Source organism: Rhipicephalus sanguineus, chromosome 6, assembly GCF_013339695.2.
Source record: "Rhipicephalus sanguineus isolate Rsan-2018 chromosome 6, BIME_Rsan_1.4, whole genome shotgun sequence".
Lineage (NCBI taxonomy): Eukaryota > Metazoa > Arthropoda > Arachnida > Ixodida > Ixodidae > Rhipicephalus > Rhipicephalus sanguineus.
In genome coordinates this window covers 127055090-127073825 of record NC_051181.1, presented here as the reverse complement: position 1 = coordinate 127073825, position 18736 = coordinate 127055090, and the positions used below count along the sequence as shown (strand labels likewise).

General features: G+C 48.2%; 1 protein-coding gene across 1 annotated transcript in view; it reads left to right on the top strand.

The window, feature by feature from the left end:
• The window catches only part of LOC119397528 (calcium-activated chloride channel regulator 2), a 571535-nt gene that overhangs the window by 503369 nt on the left and 49430 nt on the right, over nt 1-18736 (top strand). The window contains 3 exon segments of the mRNA XM_049417066.1: nt 448-586; nt 4623-4747; nt 9986-10094. Of these exon segments, the coding sequence (XP_049273023.1) occupies nt 448-586; nt 4623-4747; nt 9986-10094 (373 nt within the window).

Here is an 18736-nt window from a genome sequence, read left to right as displayed (position 1 = left end):
CGCCTGTGGTGAAGCCAGCTCTCCAGGCGCTATTATGACTCCGTTAGATTAAGTGTAGTTTAAGCCGCCTATGTACTACATGGCGAAATGAGGGATTTGCAGAGCGCATATTCTCACGGTTCGAATAGTTTTTTTTTTTTTCTTTTCGCAATGCTTGCACTATGCGTGCGTGTGAATGTACTCAAGCATTTCGGGTACCATTCTCCACCGTACGATTGCTCAACATTTATTTTAATGCGTTAGCATTGGGAAGGGCACTCTAAGTAAACTTGTACGAACTTGCCTGAAGTCATGTCGTATTTGTTCGCATACTGCCATCACTGTCATCTAATCTTGGCTAGCGTTAGCTACCAAGGCGTCTTAAGTTTGATTAGAGGAAACGCAAACTAATGCTGACGTATTTCTCTTGCACTAAATAATACGTTCTTTTTTTCTGTCCCTGCGTAGGACGACGTCGGGTCAGAGCTGCGTTCCACGCGTCGACCCGATGACGGGACGCCCTCGTGATGACGACTGCCACGCGCTGCCCAACCGGACCCAGGAGAACGTCTTCTCATCCATCATGGCACTGCAGACTTTGCCAAACGTGAGCTGACGTCTTCTCCTCCTGCTCTATTTTTGATTGATTGATTGATTGATTGATTGATTGATTGATTGATTGATTGATTGATTGATTGATTGATTGATTGATTGATTGATTGATTGATTTTGCACACTTCTGATGCAGGACAACGTAGTTCATAATGTCATCAGCTACGGATAAACTTTATTGGATGAATCGTTTGGTTGATTTGCTGGATGAATCGATGGTTGATTTGCTGGTTTACTGCTTTACTGGTTGATTTGATTCCAAATTTTTCGAATGCCAGCATAAGACACAGTCTCGTCATTTCTTAATGAAAATCACTGACCGATACTTAACGTCTTGAACCAACAGAGGCACCGAAGAAGGCCTTATTTGCTACCTCCTCTTGTACTGTATGCTTTGTATAGGCTGTCAATAGGCAGAAACTGTATCAGAGACAGTTTCTTGCCTGTTTTCGGTTTTAGCTTCCTCAAGCGGCTTCCCCAGTAGGGACATATTATAGCGACAACAGCGTGGACAGGAAGTGCGTTGCATACGACGAATTCGAAATATCCTTAAACAATGGGTGCCACTGGAGCCGATGTTTCGACAGGTGGTCTTGTCTTCTACGAGGCGGTAACCGAAGATGACGAAAATATAAAACCAATGAATTCACAATATCTGTGCACGTTGCTTCATTTTTTTTTTTTTTACTGTACACGTAAAGTCGGCGCGCTCTTTTCTTACTTTATGTTAAAGTCAGTGCCCGTGAATTCAATTGTTGCGCGCACTGGAACCTTCTTGAGGCCTTTAGAAAAACGAAATATCATGGGAAAGTTCTTCGGGTGCTCAGATGCTATGCGCACGGTGCAATAACTGCCCAGACAAGTGTTTTCTAAACTACTTGCCCAGTATGCGGTATCTCCGTCTAGTTCTAGCCTCCGAAACTTTTTTTTAATTTCTTTCAAGACATCCCTTCCTGACAACGTTTATCATCCAGCGATTTCACAGCGGGGGAAAAAGGGGAAAAAAAAACGGCCAGTTTCTTCGCGACCGAACAACAAAAAAAAATGGCGCCCACCGTTACTTACATCATGATTCACGAGTCTGAGGACTTGTTTATTTCTTACTATGCCGGGTGCTATCCTTTACGATTACGACAACCCCGGTTTGCGCATCTTTCGTGGACTCCGCTAAACTTTCTGCCCGCAATCATCTCAGCGCGCGAGCTGAGGCAGTCTATTTCGTGTGGGCGTATGCATCGCATCAGGGAAGACGAGAGAGTCATTGCCCGCAGCAGCAGTCGAGAGGTATCGCTACGCAGGCAGGGACAAGACGCGCGCGCTGGCGCGTGAGCGTTTCCTACGTCGTATACCATAACTTATCGGGAGGGCAAAAGAGGTTTAGAGGTAGGAAGGGGGTGGGGGTGGTACAGTTTACTACTCGGTTTGTGTTCGGGGTCCCCGGGGCGGCGGCACATTTAGGTCGGCACTCATTCATCACGCGCGCTAGAAGCCGAGCCAAGCCAAGTCGAGACAAGGCGCCGCCGGTGCCGCCTACGCGGCGCGCGCGCGCGCGCCCCTGTTTGCGCAACATTTGAGCGTTCATTGATTCATGAGTCTCAAATTTACGAGCGTCTCGAAGTCGGCACCAATCTCTCTCCACCTCTTTCTCACTTTCTCCCTCTCTCTCCTGTCTTTCTCTCCCTCTCTCTCTCTCTATCTATGTGTATATCTCTCTTTCTCTCTCCTTCTACCGCTAGACTTACCCCACGCCGTGTCCCCCATACTTTGCACCGAAGATCATTGGAGGGCTTCCAGGCGCCACCGATGTGCCACACACTGAGTTCGAGAACTGCATCGCACGCGTCGTCGCTAGCGCCACTGAGCGGAGCTTGTAGATGTCTTTCGAAAAAGGAAGGAGGAGGGTACGCGTCTCTAGATTTGTAACTCATCACGAGGGGGAGGTGCGTTAACTCGGCGAGCGGGTGTGCGTAGTTGACGTAGGTCGTGGAATTCACCTTTCCCGGAAGATCCAGTTTAAACCGGCGCGTTCTGCCGGAGTACGGGCGACGGATAGACAAATTGAAATGGCGGGCTCGTGAGTGTGCAGGGTGCGAGAGCGCGCCTTCTGCTGTCTGTGCACTTTAAGAAGCCTTCAGAAAAAGCGCGCCGAATCGCTGCGTGAAGAAATAGAAGATGTGGTGAATAATTAAAGTGTCGCAAGTCAGCTTTACCGCATGACATAGTGATGCAGACGTGATGTCGCCATGGTTTCGAAAGACCGCACGTGCGAAATTGCATCGTCAGCAACGTCAGCTGAGAGTGCGCGATCTCTTTTTCTTTTCTTTTTTTCGACTCTAAGGAAGAATCATGACTCCTTGATGGCCGTGATGTAGCTACTACGCGATAATCTTATTTACAACGCAAATTTTTCCGCAAGCCTGCAACCATGTGCCTTAGGAAATCTTTATCTCAAGACGCCACACTATTGTTACATCATGCCAGCGATAAGTTACTCAACGAAACTTTGTTCTGCCATGTATATGTATTTAATAACGAGACCGACAAAGAAACTTAAATTTCTCGCGGCTTTCTTGCCATTGAAGAAATTTGCTTTTTCGTGGCAAGATGCACGGATTATAGTACAGCACTGCAGTTAACGTCACTCTATATCTTTTAAAAAGAAATCTCCTGCCGTTAAATTTTCACATATTTTCTTTATCTGACTTACTATTGGTTCCTTAGTTTGCCAAGAAGTCAGTGTACAAGCGGTTTGCCAAGAAGTCAGTGTACAAGCGGTAACAGGTGATGAGAGACTTCGATTGAATCATAGATAAACACAAACGCTTGCCTTCTTTGTTTCTTCATCTCTTGTATCCGTGTATGCAAGCCTTATTGTAGAGCTTTAATTTTGTTTGTCCATAAACTCGACGTTTGCGGATATCGGATTACCGGAGCCGTTGACAGCAGTAGCAGAGCTGACAGCGACATCTTGTGGCACTGTGTCCAACTACAATACATTCGAACTTTCAGTCGCGTCGGTATCCCCGTCGAAAGAAAATAATGAGAGTACTGCGAGTCGATGATTGCACTATTGTCAATGCTTTACAGCAGCAGTTGAGTAACACGTCTGAGTCACTGCAATACTACCGTATTTACTCGAATCTAGGCCGGCCCTGATTCCAAGCCGACTTCCGAAATTCGCAAGGCCAGAAAAAAAAACTTAATCATTGTATTCGAATATAAGCCGGCGGTGGGATCCGAACCCACAACCTTCGCAGCCTTGGCTACGAGTGGCACTGGCTAAGCAGTCCCCATGGATTAAAAAACGCAAATAAATAGCCATAAAAGTGAACGGGGGAGTGCCCTTCGTCGTAGTCCAATTGGTATAGTATTTCAAGGTTGTGGGTTCTGATCCCATCAACGGAATGGGTGCTTTTTCATCCACTTTAATTAATTTCAATTTAGGTCATAGTCGTTACATTACAATTAAAAAGAAACACCCATGTGTTTTCCTTGGCTTAATTGTCTGTTGGTTTCATTGGCTCTTTCTAACAAAAAAAAGGGGGGGGGAAAGAACTAGTCCCTCGAACTATTCCCCGGTAACCCGTAGCCCGCAAACGGTTAGTAGAGTACGGACAACAATAAAGGTGTATACCTACCTCTACAATGGATCCCTACCAAACTAGCTCTAAACTAGCCCTCGTTTTATATAAGCTTCGATCAACTCCTTTCTCCAGGACAAAAAAGAAAACTAATTGCGTTTTAACGAGTATGCGCACAGACCGCGCCATCTCCAACCGGCGGTCATCGTCTAGCGAAGCTCGCGACGCTCGGCTCCTCGGCTGACTGGTTGCGTGCGCAGGCCCCGGTGTGCGTCGACTGATAGCGCAAACATCGACCGCCGGGAGGAGAATTAATCGCGGCCACCGGAAGGTGCGCGCCGGGCATGCGAGGGAGGTCGTCGTCGGAGCATGCGATTGATCGTGCGTGCATGCACGCACACGCTGTCGACTAAAACGAGGCTTTCTTTTTTTTTCGTTTCGGGCACGCAGGTGAACCAGTTTTGTGACGAGGACGAACACCTTCACAACGACCGAGCGCCGACCAAGCAGAACGCGCTGTGCGACTACCGCAGCACCTGGGACGTCATCGCCAACCACAGGGACTTCTACCGAAGGTAAACACGACGTCCGACTCAGCAGAGTTGCTGCTCAAACAGCAACAACATATATATAAATGTTGGGGTTTGACGTACCAAAACCACGATGTGAGTATGAGGGACGTCGTAGTGTAGGGTTCCGTAAATTTCGACCACCTGGGGTTCTTTGACGGGCACCTCCACCCAGCTCGCACCCATGGAAAATGCGGCCGCCGCGACCGAGATCCGATCCCACGACCTTCGGGTCGGCAAGAATACAAGAAAAAATAAAATCGACGAATAATGCGATGCGACACGGCCATCGTATCGAAGGTCGCGTCGTAATATTTGTCTCCTCAGAAGAACCGCCCTGTTCGCTTTGAATTATAACGGTGATAGCTTAGCTCAAATCAGAACGGGCGCAAAAAACAACAAACCAAACAAAGGTGGCCGCTTCTAACAACTGTGTATTGGACTAGATAACAGAAAGACATTCAAAGAACTTTAATGAAGTCCTCTTCTTTTTCAGCCCATAGCGTTAGACATACTTGGAACATAAGGTAACGCGAATAAGTTGACATTTTGTGAGTCAGAACAAGTTTGTGAATAAGTATATTCACATGACAGGGTGAACCTGCGCTGCGATTGCTCCGCCGCTCTCTCTTGTTAATGCGTCCGCTTGTCTGCTCCTCTTACACTTTCAGAATGTCTGTTGATAGGCCACTACCCACACTCGGTGCGCACGCGCACTGTTGATCAGACGTTGTCCGAGGCGACTCGCGCCGGCGTCAACGCCATTTTAGCGAGTTTTAGTACGGCGTACGTCCGTAGCTGCGCCTACATAAGAACGACACGTTTCGCATAGGGCGCGTGCGCAGCACTTCTTCTTAGCCGCTGAATGTGAAACGAGGCGTTCTTACGGAGCAACTCCGTTAAAACGTGCAATCAGGCAGTTTTAGAATAGAGCACTTAAAGCGCTGCATTTGTCACCTCTGCGAATGCTCTTAGGTACCCACGTTAAGGTAAGAAAATCGCGTATCGCACCCAAGCAACGCTAACGCTGCGAATCCTATTCTGCGAAGCCTATTGAAAGCCTATCGAAAAGTCCATTATATGAAAGGCGTATTAAAAGAGAGTTCTAGTGCCGGGTCCCCGAATGTGGCTTGCGTACGCAAGCTCTTCAGCTTCTTCGTATTCTCATTGGGTGCGGCTTGAAGTACAAAGGAACGCAAGAGCGTGCGTACGCAAGTAGCTTGGGGTCCCTGGCACTAAAACTCTCTAATTACGCACAACGGTGCGTCTTTCCTTGGTCGACACTTTACCTTTCTCTGTCGCGTCAACCAAGAACATCGCGTAGACGATGAAAACAGATCGAAGGCCATGACTACTCCTCCTCCCTCCCCCTCCAATCTCACTCATCCCTCTTCTCTTTCTCTTCTACTTCCACTCCCTCTCTCTCTTCTAACCTAACCTCATTTTCCGAAAACCCTCCCCCGCACCGTGGTAGCAGCGAGTCGCGTGCCGCCGCCCACAGGAAAGTGGCCCCCGAGGCGGCAAAAGCAGCTGTCGAGACCTTTTGTCGGAACCCGTACGTCTGCGCTCACTCGGAAAATTCGTTCTCCAGACGAATTCCCATCGAGCGTGCGCGCGCGCGCACCGTGCCGCCGTCACCGCGGGGCAAGCATTTCTTTCTACATCTCAAGGGCATAAACAAACTAAAGAAAAAAACCAAAGCCTTTCGAGTGCTTTCGTGCGTCGGTGCGCCCGAAACGCGCAACGCGGTGACAATAATCTCGGAGAAGCCCGTGCCCACTTCTCTCTCTCTCTCTCTCTCTCTCTCTCTCTCTCTCTCTCTCTCTCTCTCTCTCTCTCTCTCTCTCTCTCTCTCTCTCTCTCTCTCTCACTATTGCTTGACTTCTCTTGCCCTCTGTCTTCGTGTCGTCTCCGCATCGCTCTCTCAGTCTCTCTCTGTCACTCTCTCTCTCATCTATCTATCTATCTATCTATCTATCTATCTATCTATCTATCTATCTATCTATCTATCTATCTATCTATCTATCTATCTATCTATCTATCTATCTATCTATCTATCTATCTATCTATCTATCTATCTATCTATCTATCTATCGCTTGACTTCTCTTTCCCTACGTGTTGTCTCTGCGTTGTTCTCTCTCTCTCTCTCACGTCCCTCTCTCTTCACTCTTCTCTATTTCTCTCTCTCCCCGTCTCGCTATCCCACTCTCCCTTCGCGCTTTCGTTCTCTCTCTTCGGCGCGCCGCTCGCAAATTTGATTTTCGCCACTCGCGCTCCTCCGCCGCCGACCCGCGCACGGATAGTGTTGCACGCCCGACAACACAGGGCTGCTGCACTCTCTGCTTCTGTCACGATTGTGGCCTTGTCGGAGCACTCTGCTCTCCGTGTTCCGAGGCGCCGCCACCGCGCGAATCGTCGCAGCCGTCTTCGACGCGCGATGAAGGAAAACAAAAAAACAAAAAAACAAGACGTGCACCCGATGACACTCTTATCGAATTCACGTACCTGTTTCTCTTTCTATTTTTTCTCGACTTCTATGTTTACGTTCGCTCTCTCTTTTCTTCTTCCTCCCCGAGAGTGATTGGCTGCTCTCTTTCCCCTCACTTCTTTCCTCCCCACTTTCCCGCCCGGACTTTCCTAGAGTGTGACTGGAAATAACGCTTCGGGAATGGAAAAGAAAGCGAAAGCGTTGTGCGTTTTAGTATCTCCGAATTGTGCGTTCTTCGCACAGAATGACATTTTTTTTTGTTTATGACAGGCTATAGCTTTCTTCGTTTGGGTGTTATAACTGGCGGCTGCAAATTGCCCTTTCCAGGCGCCCTAAAGGTACACGTGGAACGTCCTGTACACGCTAAAAAAAAAAAAAAACATGGCTGATCCCTCTGTCATAGGAATCGGTATAACACGTAAGTGAAACGTGTCTTTACTGACGTAGTTAAGCGTTTGTTGGGCATTCTTTCGCTCCAAGGGCGAAGGAATGAATGCTATAGCAACAAATTGTAATGTCACGTGAAAAACGGCAAGCAGCTCGAAACTTGCAACGCGCTGCTCAAGCAGAAAGGACGCACGGAACGAACAAACACAGGATGAGCGCGAACTGTCACAGTTCGCGCTCTGTGCGGCCGCTGCAGTGAGCGAAGTGACCTTCGTGCTCTCAACGCAATCTTGCGGTGAGAGCACAAGACGTACAAACCACCGCCATCCCGAGGTAGCGCGCGCACGAGCGTCCACGCCCTGTAGAGGCGCGCACTCATCGCGACGCGTGGGGCGGTGATCTTTAAAGCGCGCTCTTCGAGCCCTTCGCGCCATCGCGCTTGTGATAACGAAAACACGCTGATGTACCATCGATCTCTGAGTACCGCCACCGGCAAATGGTGTATATAAATAGCTCGCCGTTAGCACGGCGAAGAACGTGCCGTCTGTAGCCTAATCGTTTCGCGCCGCGCGCTGCGGAGCGAGGGGTCGTAAGTACGACTTCCGGTGACGGAACTTTTTCTTCTAGTTTTTTTTTCTTTGCCATCTTTAGCCTTTGTATTTTACGTCATATCCGTGACGGAAATGCGTCAGTGGAGCCGTGGTGGACCCCGGCATAAAACACTTTCGTGTTAAAAAAAGAGTATATGCGACTCCGATGGTAAGTCCTGACTTGCCACGTATATGACACTCTTTAAAGAGACACGGTAACTCTCCTGTGGGTCCCACGACTCTTCGAAGAGAGTATAATGATATCCAAAGAGAGTTGACGCGTCTCTTTAAAGAGAGTCCTATACGTGACAAGCCAGAACTTTCAAAAAAGAGTTAAATTAGTCTTTTTTTTTTCCTTTGAGTGATAGCGGATAAAATGGAAATATTAAAGATATCGCGAAGGTTGCTGAATGGGCACTTGTGTGTACGTGTGCGTCGTTTCTCTCGCGGGTACTTCCTTGCTCCATAATGAACCAACTCGCTCAAAAAGAAGTATTGATGGGATACAAAAGTATCAGATGACCAGTATCACAATGATAAGCTACGCGAATGCTGAAAATGCGTATCAATATTATCTACTGGCAAATGAGAATTGGTTTTAGCACGTACGGCGCGACATGTCCTGGTTGCAGGGGAGTAGAGCTTGAATAACAAAATAGTCTTTATATAAGAGTACTGAAAATGTGCTTGAAAGTACGCGTAGGGGAGGTACACACCCGTGGTGCTCAAGTGCATACCTTGTACGTGAACTTGAAAGTACGATAACACAGTAAACACTTTAAAGAACTGCGCGCACAGTCACGTGTGCTTCTTCAATCAAAGAAAAAAAATTACACCATCTCCCACTCAAAGGAACCATGAGGGGATGCGAAGCAGCATTGGGGGCGCACACCAAGTTTCCGTTACGTTCACTGGGCGTTTCCGTTAGTGTGTGAGGTTTGTATTGAGTCTTTGTGTTATCATTACGTTGTGTTTGTGCGTTGCTTTCCGTCAGCGCCGAGTGAACGAGTGGCGCCGACGTTGACGTTACAATTCATCTGAACGGGAGCGAAGCGAGAATGACGGAAGCCGACCGAGCGCACGTGTTTATATACACATGAAAAGGGGGAGGGAGAGAAGAGAGTGGGTTACAGGCTGTATTTGGCTGCTGCGCTGCTGCATCACGTGGGAGGAGAGGCTGCAGCGCGGGGGAGGAGAGAAGAGAAGGCGACCGAACACCTGCGTAAAGGAGGAGAGTGGGAGAGAGCGTAGGCGCATGCGCAGTGGAGCGCGGACGCCACCACCAACGATGGACACAGCCCCGAGCAAAAGCTGCTTCGCATCTAAATATCGAGTATTTGGGGAGTATTTCAGCCGCACAACTATAAGGCTCATCTACCTCGCGTACTGTCCTTGCGTTATCACCGCAGTCCCGGCACTTCCCGGTCACTAACGGCGTGCGCGCTATCAGCGTGACACAAAGCATTCTTGATAGGAAGGTGGCGAGAGCCAGGTTTTCAAGAAACGAAACGCCGGCAAGCCAGTTGACGATTATAGTTCTGCGGCAGAAATACTCCTCTTGTACTCGATTCCTTTTTCTTAGTGTTGTTCTCAATCGACTGGCTCAAAATGCCCGCATTACTTATTTCGATAATATGGCCGAATTCGATGTTGTCCGCACTAGCACCCCCGCTGGTCTTGACTCGCGAAGATGGAAATATATATACCGACCATTTCGCATTGCAGCACGTGATCTCGCAAGTCACCATCTTGCCACCTCGATTCCTTTATCCTTACAGGAACCAAGCTGGAGAGCGCCTCCTGGGCAGGACGCGCTTCCACTACGTCCAGGAGGCACCACTTCGAGTCGTCATGGTTGTGCAAGTCACTGCCTCCAGCGGAATCAGAGTGAGTGGCTTGTCCACGTTTTCGCACCAGCCGCGTGTAGCCGCCGTAAATAGCCGCTGAGATGTACAGTATGCCACAAGCTAACTCCGCGTGCGCGGCCACTCGAAAGCAGACCACCGACGGAGGTTTTAACGGCAGTACTCGAATTCCCATTAAATGTTCATATCAATGTGGCCGGCGGGGCAATACAGAAACTATGCAGTGTAACATGATACATGGTGAACAAGGACAGGGACGACACCAACAACGGCAGCATTGGCGTTGTTGTGTTGGTGTCTTCTACTCAACCCTGTCCTTGTCCAGCAGTATCATGTTCCATAGTTATCACCAGAACGAACTTTCCCAGCTGTCTACGCTTAGCGAGAAACTATCCAGACAGAATAGCGTTAAAAATTGGTCGTAATGGAGGGAGGCGGGGTTTGGTACGGTTGGGCTAAATCCTAAATATCATCAGAAATTCTCCGAATGAAACGACGCTCATGCTTTTTAACGATTGAACTCAAGTTCTAATAACTCCTTCATTGCTCACAACGCCGCTTTTCGGTTCGTTTGCAAACTTTTTTTAATATGATTTAATGATAAATCGTTTAAAATCTATAATTTCGTTAAAAGCAGTGTTTCTACATGTAAACTTGTCGGAAGATGTGAGACAAGAAATGTCGCTATGCTCAACGCTTCGACGAGGGGGCTTGGTCAGGCGCTGCCGAAGACGAGTCTTCTTTCTTATTGCTCAAGCGTTGTCTCCAGTGAAATATCCTTTTCAATGACTTCTAACTTGGTTCGTGATTGTTGAAATGTGTGGGTTGGCGCAGTCTAGGTAAAGTGCGATCATGATTCGCTACTGCAGTTGTGACGAACTTTATGACAGTACAGCGTTTGATAGGTGGTCCTCGGGCGAAGCAGTGGCCGGGTAAATATTGCGAGGCTGAATCCGCGTGCAGCAAACACCGCTCCTCCTCTTCTTTCTCCTCAAGTCTCGACCTCCTCAATGAACTCCTGTTTTATGGTGATTTGTGTTGCCCTTCACACTGCCCCTGCTCGCTTTTTCGGTTCACTTTATTTCACCATCATTGGAAAAGTTACACCAACGAATTAATCAAAGTAAAAAACCTGTTTTACTTTAAGAGTTGCTCTCTGGCGCCCCACAGTCACCCCTGAGGGAGGGTCCGAGTTGGACTCGAAACGTCGGGTTTTTAAAGTAAAAGAGGTTTTTTACTTTTATTAATTCGTTGGCTGGTGTAACTTTTTAAATGATATTTTCTTCCCAACCAGACAGAACGCTGTCAAATGTTCACCTTTAATAAGACTTTATTTCATTGCATCGCGACGTGCATGGGACAAAAGAAACTTACAGTGTAGCCGCATCGCGCGCTCGAAAAAAAAAAAAAAAAGAAAAGAAATCTCTTCACAAAATAGCTGTATTACAACTAAACTTTATCGGTGACAGCGCTGGCTGTATATCCTGCTTCACGTCGTGAAACAATAAGCTTAGTCGTAGGTTATTGCCTCTTGCGTTCAGCCGTCTAGTTCTTGGCTTTAAATGGAGCCGTACTAACCACGTTAGCTAACGCGAACCAAACCAGAGCTCGCCTTTACTGGTACAGCGACGCGACTTGTTGGCGGGCTTAGAAAAGTTGAAGTTGAAATTGAAGTTTACGCGCTCGTTTGGTGGTACATAATTATTCAGATCCGAGGTGACAGAAAAAAGAAGTGAAGGGGTTCATTTCCTTCCTGTGTACATTGGGAGCGCACGAAAGTGGCAAAATGCGAGCAGCGCGCGTACAAATATTTTAATTTGGTACGGGATTAGACTAACCCCTTTTCTTGGCAAGCGCACGCCCGACGGATCAAGTCTCGGCGCCTGCGCGCCTAAGAAGGATGCAGAAATCTTCCACGCGTTGAAGCGTTGCGGTCGTGTACAAAAATAAAGACAACTGCACGTGCCCAAATGTCGCCTGGGTCTCTTCTTTTTTTTTTTCCTAACTTCGTCAAAGCTTGGAGAAGAGACGTCAGAGAAGCACAACACGCTCAAAGAAAGGCAGGTGCCTGCGAGAATAACGAAGAGACACGCGTGCTGTTTCAGCCGCTGTATATACTTTTTTTCTTCTGTTCTTCTTTAACACGCACACACACGCGCGCAGTTTGTCTTGACTAGCATATCGGCGCATGCTTAATCCAATCAGCCGTCGCCTTCGTGTCCCGTCATTGTTATTTTTTTACCCGAGAAAGTTCATTTATAGGCAGTAACTAAATACGTCGCGTGTACACACTGGCGCCATAACCAGCTCGCGTGTCGCGTTAGAAAGGAAACAGATACAAATATAACCAAGCACACGTGCCCGATCCATGCCCTGGAAACTGCGTTTAAGAGACTTTGTCGTTCGTTTTACTAGCTACATGGTTTAACATAAGCTGAAACGTCACTTCATGCTACAGCACTTGTCGGTTCGTAAACTAGCTTCTTTTACCCGCCACGATGGCTTAACGGCTGGGTAGTACGCCCTTAAGCATGAAGTGTCGCATTAGATTTCCGACAATGGGGACCGCACCTTGATTAGGCGACATGCTAAAAAGAAAACACCCGTGTGCTTAGATTTGGGTGCACGTCAAAAACGCCCAGGTGGTCGTGGTATAAGGAATCCTTCGTCATACATATTACCACGCCCACTTCTTGTTTTGCTTTGATGTATTCGGGTTTGACCGGCAGGGACGGTTATCAACGCTCGACGCTGTCCGCGAAGTAGTGTTCTAGAAGCGTCGCGATTGTAGTAGATCGGTTTGTTAAGATTGCGCCCCGCACGCGAATGTTCCAGCTTTGTCTAGAGATTACGCCACCACCAGCGATATTGCTTGAAAGTTCGATAGCGCCTGTATAAAAGCCGACGCGCTTGACCGCTTGTCAGTTGATCGACGGTCGACGCTCTGCTCGCCGCTATCAGTGCATACCGTGTGTATTGCTGTAAATCAACTTTCCGTTTCCCGGCCACAAGTTCGGCCAAATAAACAGTTTCCTCTTGAAAACGCCGACTGCTGTCTTCGTCGGCGTCACGACCACGTGACAATATCGTCTCGTTGTAGAGACCTTCGTTGCAGAGACCTTCCTCGTAGAGATTTTATTCCTTGTAAAGACCTTCGTTGTAGAAGCATTCGTTGTAGAAGCCTTCGTTGTAGAGCCCATCGTTGTAGAGCCCTTTGTGGTAGAGATCTTCACTGTAGAGGCCTTCGTTCTAGAGCCCTTCGTTGTGGAGGCCTTCGTCGTATAGAGGCCTTCGCTCTGGAGACATTCATTGTAGCGTTCCGTCTGTGTGCGCGAAACACGGCGAACTGCATGAATTTCACACGAAGCTTTAATAACGTGCAACCAGTGCACAGACCGAAGATGTAGTACGTGTGCTTTTCCGGCTGCGTGTTTCGGCAAATCTCTAAACCGTTCCTTCTTCGCACGCTGTCACTTCTTCTCCTCTTCACTCCGGCACTGTCTTTATTTTTTTCCCTTCATTCCATCACTGTTTCATTCCTTCAAGCCTCGTTTCGAAGGACCCGCACTGCTGCTTCTTTTTCGCTTTAACCCCTTAGTCAGCGGGCGTAATGCCTTTTCGCGCACGTCGCGCATTCATCTGTCTCCTTCCTGCGGCTTGTATTTCTTTCCAATACCTGAAACTCCGCGGGCCCGCCTCGCGCGTGTTCGAGCACCATTACTAGAAACCCGGAGCTCTTGTTTGTGCACGTCCTGCTGGCCAGCAAATGCAACCCCGAGAGGATGACTACACGAAAGAAGGAAATGAAGGAGAAAGAAACAAACAAAGAAGCGAAGCCTTTACTCCGCTCGGCCGCTCCGTTTTTGGCGGCGTCAGCTCTGCGGACAGCCACCTTTTGTTTCGCTAATTAGGCTCGCCACGGAATCGGAGTGCTCGCTCATCGCTTCCCGTCTAGGGAAGAGAGGAAGGAAATAAAGAAAAAGAATGCGTTAGGAAAGAGGGGGACTGACTAGAGAGAGAAAGAAAGATAAATGCTGGTTGGGAAGGAGGGTAGAAAAACATCGGCAAACCCGTGCTGCGCACGCCCAATTAGTACAGCAGATGTACGCTTGCGCGTGCGCACACACACACACGCACACACACCACACACACACAAACACACACACACAAACACACACACGCACACGCACACACACACACGCGCGCACACACACACACACACACACACACACACACACACACACACACACACACACACACACACACACACACACACACACACACACACACACACACACACACACACACGCCGAACTGTAGGTTTTTCGGTTGGCGATCACGAATCTCGCTTTCCAGTGTTCGTGTTTGTTACCTTTTCTGTACCTTTAGAAAGCAGCGCGCCCGTGTGGTTGTGTCTATTGCACGTATGTTATTGCGCGTGGCGCGCAGGTCATTCGTAAGAGAAGGAGCGAGAGAGAGAGGGAGAGAGAACTCTCCTTTGTATCTCTCTCCCGCCTTCTGCTTCGTAGCGGAGTCGCCTGCTGCACTTTCAGGAACCACTGCGCGGCTTTTCCCGTTATCTTCAGCGCACGCTATCTTCAGCGCGTTGTACAGTGTTGTATTCAGCGCCACGGTGCGTACGTGAAGTCGAAGCCCAACGCCGCCATGTCTCTCGCGGTGAACCATTCGAGCACGTCCCTCGTTTTCCTTTTTTTCTTTTTTTTTTCTTCGACATTTCCCGTGTTCCCTATTTGGGGCAAGCAGTAGCCAACGTCACAGTTCCCACTCTCTCTCTCGCGTCCTTACATCTCCACTCACGAGCCACGGGAACGACTCGACGGAGCCTACTATGGCAGCACCGAGGTTATTTGTATTCTCTCGCCGCTCCTTACATATTCGCTCCCTAATTCGTCTGCTCGTCGCCGAGGCCAGGCCTAACGGTGCTCTTCGGATCATTACGCGAATCGCAGCGCCCGCCAGTTTTTCTTCTTCGTCGTATACGTGTACCTTTCGTCGTTTGGATGGCTGGCTTCCCTCTCTTCTTCTTCCCTCGTCTTGCTTTCATTTTGTTCTCTGTTTATTTCTGTACGGTCAAAGAGAGTGCGAGGGAAGCAAGTCTCTTTCCGCGACTACCCTTTGATTCTTTTTACCCGCTGTCAGTTTTGCCCTTTTTCCTTTCCGTTCCTCCTTTCGCGGAGAGCCGAGGAGAGGGTGTCTTTACTCTTCTTCCTCCTTTCCCTCCTGGCCCTACGTCCACAGTGTGACCGAGAAACTCTTCCTCTCGTGCCGCGGTGCCCGGCCTTGCTGTGTCGAGCTCCGGGCGACCCGTGGCTATTGACCGCAGGCCGTGCCACCGGGGGCACGCGCGTGCAGGGGAGAAGGGAGGAGGAAAGGATAGAGAGTGAACGAATGGTTAGAACGGTGAAAAGGAAGAAGGGCATGCGGGGGTGGTCATCCTGACCGCATGGACGGCTCTTCAACAATCACGTGGCGCGCTATACTCGGAGGTTATAATTGGACCCGACGGACCCAGGGACGCGGAGAAAGTGCGTACGCTAGGGTGTCGCTCGCAGTCTCCTCCTGCTCATTCACAGTGTTCTTCTTTTTCTTCTTCGTTATCCCTTCTTCTTTCTAAGTTTCGTAATGCAACTTCTTTTTGCACCACCGTAATCTCCTCATCAACCTCTACTTACTTTTGCCTTTACTGCTTCGTCTATCTTCTTCCTTTAGATACAAAGCATCTTATAGTGGAGTTCAAACCGGTGGTGGTGGTGTGCGGCGTGACCACCCTTACTGCGCATGCGCATACCCTCTCCACACACCTCCTCTCAAATCCTCCTCTCCCCTTCCCCCTCTCCACTCCTCATCTCCACTTTCCCTTTCCCATACCCCTCTCCCGTTTCCCGTCTCCACTTAACCTCTCCAATCATCCTCTCAAACGCAGGCTAGACATGCCGAAATTCTCTCCTGCGCAACGCCGCGATGAGCACCAGCGCATGCGCGTCCCCTCCCTATCTCTCTCCTCTCCTGCGCTGCCGCCCTCTCACGCGCCTGTCGACCGCGTTCCCGCTTGCCGCCAGAGTAGAGGGAAGACAAAACGCGCGTAGCGTTCCTGTTCGCGTTCCACGACGCGAGGTCGGTAGCATTCCCAACGAACGCCAACGGAACGTGATCGTGCAAGTGCTCCGGCTTCGCATCGCCTCATGGTCCCCTTTAGCCATAGGTCGGCAAAAAATGTGAAGCTCACTCAGACTCACTCACGAAACATATCTTACCCTTAGAGCTCACTCGGACTCAGACTCACCAAACTTTTCCTCATCCAGACTCACTCGGACTCAGACTCACTATAATTTTTCTCAACCGGACTCACTCGGACTCAGACTCACCAAAATATAATTCACTCGAACTCACTCGGACTCAGACTCACGGCTCAATCTAAGTCTGAGTGAGTCTGAGTGAGTCGACTCATGAGTCCGCTAGCCTATAATTAGCCTTTTTATACCATAATGTCAATGCTATTTAACGCCAATATCTCGCATAATCGGTGCGCTACTTAGCACCTTTTGATCTCGTACCTTCAAATACGAGTTATCTGACTTTGTAGTTCAATAAGGACCGTTTTATTGAAAGAGATGACTCACACGAGATATTTTTATCAGTAACTTCCCATGAAGAAGTTTGCTGGGGGAGGCCAAGGCACCTCCTCCCCCTCTCCCTCCTCATCTCACGCCTCTGATCAACAAATAATGAGCTGACGTATGAACGGTAGCGCGTTGACGTATGCGGGTCTACACGTGAGTATAAATGTGAGCCGACATAAGGCTGATAGTAATGCTGAAGTTGAGTAGACAGGACCATAGGTCGGCAAGAAATGTGGAGCTCACTCAGGCTCACTCATGAAATATATCTTGCCCTTAGGGCTCACTCGGACTCAGACTCACCAAAATTTTCCTCAACCGGACTCACTCGGACTCAGACTCACAAAAACTTTACTCACCCGGACTCATTCAGACTCAGACTCACGTCTCGATATGAGTCTGAGTGAATCTGAGTGAGTCGACTCATGAGTGAGTTTGCCGACCTATGCCTTTAGCGAGAAATGGTGTAATTTTTCCTATTGTCTCGACATGTTCATCTAACATTTCAAGCCTCTTCACCTGTCTTGCATTCGTCATCAATGTCCTCCTAAGCCTTCATCAAATTATTCTACTTAATCAAATTTAATCAGCACTAAAGACTTCGAAGACACAAGAAAACAGGCACACATAGGATCAGCACTGGTCCTGTGTGTGCGTGTGTTCTTGAGTCTTCGTCTTTCGTGCTGATTAACTTTGCACTCGTCGCACCAACTTCCCCAGTTTACAAGCGCTCTTAAAGCAATTTTCTTCTGCTTCTCCTTGCTTTGGATTATTCTAAACAAAGGTGTAAAGTTTTTTCTCTCTGTGTCCCCTTGCCGACCCTTATTCACCCTCCCCTGCGCAGGGTAGTGAACCGGTTACTAATACCAGGTTAACGTCCCGTCCTTTCCCTTTCATTTCTCTCTCTATCTCTCTATGGAGGCAAATATCCTTCATGAAAAGAAAACAAAAACAGGAAGAGTGGAGGATGGATAGGAAAAAGATATCGTGAGTAAAGGGTTCATAAGCGAGGGAGGGGGAAATCTAAACGAATCAGTATCAAGTTTCCCACAACAGACCAGCACTTGCGCAATTATGGCTGTTTCGTAAGCAAATTTCCGAAATTTCTCGCGTAATTAAATACCTCAGTCCTGCAGGTCTTGATGGCCTTTTACGAAACACCCGATTAGCGCGTCTGTCCTTCGCGCCTTCGTGTAAACAAAAACAGAACACTGTTTGCAAGAAAGATGACCCTACCACCGAGCAATGGCGCATGTAGCAAAGATAAAAGTTCGATTATATACGCTTACTTATATATTTTTACATGTCCTCGCCAGATTTGGTAAGTAGTCAAGGATATGTAACACTATCTGCACGTTGAAAACATTCCTATCGCTAACGCAGTCTCCAAGTAGTTGTGCAATGACAAAGCTAAACATATGATACGGCAGCATTTAGTTACTTTGTTCTTGTACATGATTTAGCTAAGAATATGTAGCACTATAAGCACATTGCAAAAAATTTTTGTTGTAAACAACGCAGCTTCGACTGGCCACTGGCTCGTACAGAACGTTTATAGTGAAAGCGCTAGAATGGCGCTTTCACAATAAACGATTAAAAAAGATAGCGGATTAAATTAAGACATAAAAACTGTATTTCAAAGGTACCATTCAGACGAGATACACGTGGAAATGCGTGCCAACACGGAAATACGCATTGGTTAACTTAGCATAAGACTACGTTTTAACACCCTTGCGGACTTGAAGTGAAGTGCGAGATGCCCACGGACACAGAATGCCAGCAATAGTAAGTGTTAGCCTACTGGTTTCGGCTAATGTTGGTTACTGTTGGCAGTTATTGGGTAATTTTTGTCAGTATTAAAGTTATGCTAGCGATGTACTGCCTACGTTTTGATTGTGCTGCCCGTACATGAATTCAACAGCTAAGACTTCGCATACACCGCAGTTCGAGCTCTTCGAGATTTTTTCTTTCCTTGTTTTCTTTTTTTTTAAGGCCATCAGTCAACGAGCAAGCCCAAAAGAGTATA